Source organism: Procambarus clarkii, chromosome 10 (assembly GCF_040958095.1).
Source record: "Procambarus clarkii isolate CNS0578487 chromosome 10, FALCON_Pclarkii_2.0, whole genome shotgun sequence".
NCBI lineage: Eukaryota > Metazoa > Arthropoda > Malacostraca > Decapoda > Cambaridae > Procambarus > Procambarus clarkii.
This window is the reverse complement of record NC_091159.1, coordinates 25,293,387-25,298,940: the sequence shown is the minus strand read 5'-3', so window position 1 is coordinate 25,298,940 and position 5,554 is coordinate 25,293,387. Positions and strand designations below refer to the sequence as shown.

Below are 5,554 nucleotides of genomic sequence, written 5' to 3'. Positions count from 1 at the left end.
TCTAACGTCTCTGTGGCTCATTTGGGTACTAAGTTTCCACCTGTGTCCCCTTGTTCGCGTACCACCCGTGCTAAACGGTTTATCTTTATCTAACCTGTCAATTCCACTGATAATTTTATAGGGTGTGATCATGTCTCCCCCTAATTCTTCTGTCTTCCAGTGTCGTGAGGTTTAGTTCCAGCAATCTTTCCTCGTAACTCATACCTCACAGCTCAGAGACTGTGGCACACCTCTGAACCTTTTCTAACTTCGTTTTGTGTTTGACTTGATGTTTCTCACTGACACATCAATGATGTTTCTCACTGACACATCAATGATGTATCTCACTGACACATCAATGATGTATCTCACTGACACATCAATGATGTATCTCACTGACACATCAATGATGTATCTCACTGACACATCAATGATGTATCTCACTGACACATCAATGATGTATCTCACTGACACATCAATGATGTATCTCACTGACACATCAATGATGTATCTCATTGACACATCAATGATGTATCTCACTGACACATCAATGATGTATCTCACTGACACATCAATGATGTATCTCATTGACACATCAATGATGTATCTCACTGACACATCAATGATGTATCTCATTGACACATCAATGATGTATCTCACTGACACATCAATGATGTATCTCACTGACACATCAATGATGTATCTCATTGACACATCAATGATGTATCTCACTGACACATCAATGATGTATCTCACTGACACATCAATGATGTATCTCATTGACACATCAATGATGTATCTCACTGACACATCAATGATGTATCTCACTGACACATCAATGATGTATCTCACTGACACATCAATGACGTATCTCAATCAAATCTAACCTAACCATCTGAGGCCTAATACACGCCATCCGAGGCCTAATGTAGAACTAGTATGGAAGATGCGCTATACTAGGGCTTAGGAATATTTATATTTGGTTTGTAGCTTCATATTTCCGGACTCTACAAAAATAGTACAAAAAGTGACTTACTAGGACTCCAATACTACATATTGGTACCATCGACGATAGTCACAAAAATGACTATAATTTCATGATGGGTTGGTGAGAGAAAGTGTCCCAACGTCCCGTCAAGAAGCCTGGCACTGTCTTGGGGTACAGTGCCAGGCTTGACAAGCCTGGCACTGTCTAGGGGTACAGTACCAGGCTTGACAAGCCTGGCAGTGCCTTGAAGGCTGCGTCTTGAGGGGAGGAATTAGCAGAGAGCCTCCATCAAACGGAAAGTGCCAGCCCAGAAGGCACCACCACTAATAGGTGAACTGGGCCATTATCATCATTACGGTCGAGGCTCACGTGTGTTTATTTAGAGCACCGCAACCGTACGACCCCCCCTGGCAGCTATGTCAAGATGGAGCCCCACACACAGCAGTCAGAACTCCCACCGAGGGCGACTGGCAGACCGTCTCCCCCGTGGCAGTGACACCCTGGCCCTCAGGGGTGTGACTGGCAGACAGCTTCCCCATGGGGGGGGGGGAAATAAGGGCCGTGTTTATGAATACGTTGCCAGTGCCATAGTGCCACCCTCCCTCCCCCTGGCAACGTTCGTGTTCTTTTATGATAATGAGAGTCGCGGGTCGACTCCTGTCTAGGCCGCGGTAATGGCTGCCGGCGAATTAAGGCGGAGGCTGAGGACGGCGAAAGACAGTGAGGAGACGGAAGGAGTGGATGACAAGAGACGGTGACAAAGGTGACAGCAAAGGTGACGGTGATAAACAAGGCACTAGTAGAAAATATTGGAAAACGCTCAACGGGAAAATATTGTCAAACAACGAACAAACTAGATAACAGAAAGATAGCGATAAACGAGGGATACAATAGAGTATACTAGAAGGTCATACACAGTCTAGAATATTAGAATTAGTGATAAACAAAAGGGAATACGAGAGATGATTGTTATGAACTAGAGAATGCTAAAGAATGGTGATAAAGAGAGAGAGAGCGAACATATAAGAAGAGCACCAACTGATGATAACCAACAAGAGGACACTGGAAGAGGGAGTTATGAAATAGGAATAACGAGCAACGATGATAAACGAGGGAGAGCAGGAAGACAAAGAATTACCCCCACAAAACTATAACAACCACTCAAGCCTCATGGGACGAAATCTTATATATAAAAAAAGTTTTTTTGTTCTTATTTAATCTATAGTTTCTTCCCGTTTTCTGCTGCTATTTGTCCCACTTGTTTATAATTATATGACATTACGAATTTATATTAGTCTTTTTATTGTTTATTTTCTTTTATTCTGGTTTTATTCTATATCATTTTCATTACTTAATGCTCTCTCTGTCTCTGTCTGTCTGTCTGTCTCTCTCTCTGTCTCTCTCTCTCTCTCTCTCTCTCTCTCTCTGTCTCTCTCTCTCTCTCTCTCTCTCTCTCTCTCTCTCTCTCTCTCTCTCTCTCTCTCTCTCTCTCTCTGTCTCTCTCTCTCTCTCTCTCTGTCTCTCTCTCTCTCTCTCTCTCTCTCTCTCTCTCTCTCTCTCTCTCTCTCTCTCTCTCTCTGTCTCTCTCTCTCTCTCTCTCTGTCTCTCTCTCTCTCTCTCTCTCTCTCTCTCTCTCTCTCTCTCTCTCTCTCTCTCTCTCTCTCTCTCTCTCTCTCTCACCTTTTCACTCCCCAACCCCTTCTGTTAATATTATTCGTCCATTTTCCTCTACAGCAAGACTCAAAGGCACGTATCTCCTGTTCTCTGTGTTGACTTAGTGAGAGAAGGGAGAGGAAGTAATAGAGGCGCTCTCCGATGTGTAGCCTCTTGTGTTTACACCACACACACACACACACACACACACACACACACACACACACACACACACACACACACACACACACACACATACACACATACACACACACACACACACACACACACACACACACACACACACACACACACACACACACACACACACACACACACATACACACACACACACACACACACACACACACACACTGCGACTGGACCACCATATACACCACCACTACACAGCAGCAGGCACAACCAGCCGTGTTTTCCAGGGCCACTTGTTGACAATGGCCGCAGGGAATGAGGGTGGTGGGGGCCCGAGGGTCCTGGGGGCCCATGATCCTGGGGGGCCCATGGTCCTGGGGGCCCGGGGGCCCAGTGAAACAAGCTCAAGGTAGAGTTGGGTGAACGAGGACGCGGATAACCACCACTCTCCCCCCTCTACATTTCCAATTATAAACCAACACATTCAAAACATAACATTGGTGAACCTGCAAAATGGCTCGAGGGATTGACTTACTCAATTCCATCTTTCTTCCCTTTCCATTTTATCTATATATCCATTAATTTATTTCCCTATGCATGTTGTTTAGCACATATTAATATTATGCAGGCGATGAGTCACAATAACGTGGCTGAAGTATGTTGACCAGACCACACACTAGAAATTGAAGGGACGACGACGTTTCGGTCCGTCCTGGACCATTCTCAAGTCGATTGTCTTGAGTATGAATTAATATTAATATTAATATTAATTAAATGTTCATGTTCGATAAGGCGAATAAGAACAAGCTCATTGAATTGAAGGAAAGGAGAATAAGAGGACACAGATGGAAGCTGCACATGCAAAACGTGTCGAGAAAATATATAAGGAAATACTCGTACCCTTTCCAGAGAGTCAATAACTGCAATGACTGAAAGAAGAGGTTCTGAAAGCCACCTCCATCGACAACTTTAAAACCAGATTTCATCAATAACATGAATAACAGAACAGCTGGGCATAGAGACTTGAACCTCACTTCCCATTAGTAAACTAAAGACAGAATGACTACATCATTCCGGTCCGGAAGAGCACATAACACTCCTGTCAAACTTGGGGATGATTGATGGCTATAGGTCACGCCTGGACACGTGTCCGGGTTAACATGGGGTCAGAGGTGGATGGAGGTCACAGCACATATCTCACCCGCCATAAATTTTGAGGTTATCTTGAGATGATTTCGGGGCTTTAGTGTCCCCGCGGCCCGGTCCTCGACCAGGCCTCCACCCCCAGGAAGCAGCCCGTGACAGCTGACTAACACACAGGTACCTATTTTACTGCTAGGTAACAGGGGCATAGGGTGAAAGAAACTCTGACCAGTGTTTCTCGCCGGCGCCTGGGATCGAACCCGGGACCACAGGATGACAAGTCCAGCGTGTTGTCCGCTCGGCCGACCGGCTCCATAAAGGTCAATATTAATGCATAAACAGTAACTGACGAAGAAAGGTCGACGTCGATTCTGCTCAATAGCAAGTGAATTCCAGTCATTATATGCCAAGTGCCAACTATGGCCGGGACCTTCCTTAATACCAACACCAGCAAGGTGCCAAGTACCAAAGACACGCCGACGTTTTAAATGACGGTGTAACGTCGTAACGACGTACAAAATAGGCGTAAAACATGTTGAGGTTACGTTGTTTGCTGGGATTCATCCTTCTGTCACCTACAGTCTGATAGAGCGAGCTTATCAATCTTTTCTGTTCACTCTGAATGGTTAGCGTAGGAATCTTTCTGTGAATTTCCAAGAATAGTCAATATTCTGAGACCTTAGAAACTAAGAAGTAGTGATGAAGCCAAGAGTCCTGAGGAAGCCAGAAGCAGTGATGAAGCCAAGAGTCCTGAGGAAGCCAGAAGCAGTGATGAAGCCAAGAGTCCTGAGGAAGCCAGAAGCAGTGATGAAGCCAAGAGTCCTGAGGAAGCCAAGAGTCCTGAGGAAGCCAGAAGCAGTGATGAAGCCAAGAGTCCTGAGGAAGCCAGAAGTAGTGATGAAGCCAAGAGTCCTGAGGAAGCCAGAAGCAGTGATGAAACCAAGAGTCCTGAGGAAGCCAGAAGCAGTGATGAAACCAAGAGTCCTGAGGAAGCCAGAAGTAGTGATGAAGCCAAGAGCCCTAAGGAAGCCAGAAGCAGTGGTGAAGCCAAAGATTAGTGAAGAAGGCGGCTGAGAAAGGTTTCCTTAACTGGCATGCTACAAGATGTGGACAAGTGGTATAACTGGAAGTGTCAATAAGTTAAAGAGAGATCTATCTCTTTACGCCCCGCCTGCTGGTCTTGTCGTAGGTCTATCTAAAACTTTATAATTTAACTTTTCTGAAAGTGTAAATCTTTGTCGAATTTGACGTTTGTTGTGGAGTGAGGTGGCTTCCACTACCTCGTCTTCCAGGACATTCCGCTTGACCGTCCCGTAAAGGGGACGAATATTTCCGTACATTTCTTCGACTCATTTACGTTTCCAACTTCCATCTGTGTCCGGTTGTTCTATATTCTGTCATGTTAAAGCGGCTGTCAGTCCTGCTTGTCAGTTCCCCTCAGTATGTTGCTATCATGTCCCCTCTCTTCTCTCCTCCAGGGATGTGAGGTCTTGTTCCTATAACCTGTCCTCATAGCTTAACCCTCTTAGCTCCGGTACTAGTCTTCTCGCAAACTTTGGCACGACTTTAGTTATGGTTTTATGCTTCACGAATCACGGATGTCAGACTTGCGCTGCATGTTTCAGTGTTAATTTTACA

The 5,554-nt window shown here is 45.2% G+C and overlaps 2 protein-coding genes across 2 annotated transcripts; one reads left to right on the top strand and one right to left on the bottom strand.

Annotated features, from left to right (window-relative positions):
- Window positions 1–243: 243 nt before the first annotated feature.
- On the bottom strand, window positions 244–759 carry LOC138363231 (dynein heavy chain-like). The gene has a single exon (XM_069322237.1). The coding sequence runs from the start codon at window positions 757–759 to the stop codon at window positions 244–246; it is 516 nt and encodes a 171-aa protein (XP_069178338.1).
- A 3,576-nt stretch (window positions 760–4,335) lies between these two features.
- Window positions 4,336–4,974, top strand: LOC138363230 (neurofilament heavy polypeptide-like). Its single transcript, XM_069322236.1, has 2 exons — window positions 4,336–4,371; window positions 4,600–4,974. Exons 1-2 carry the CDS (start codon window positions 4,336–4,338, stop codon window positions 4,972–4,974), a joined length of 411 nt encoding a protein of 136 aa, XP_069178337.1.
- The last annotated feature ends 580 nt before the right edge of the window (window positions 4,975–5,554 follow it).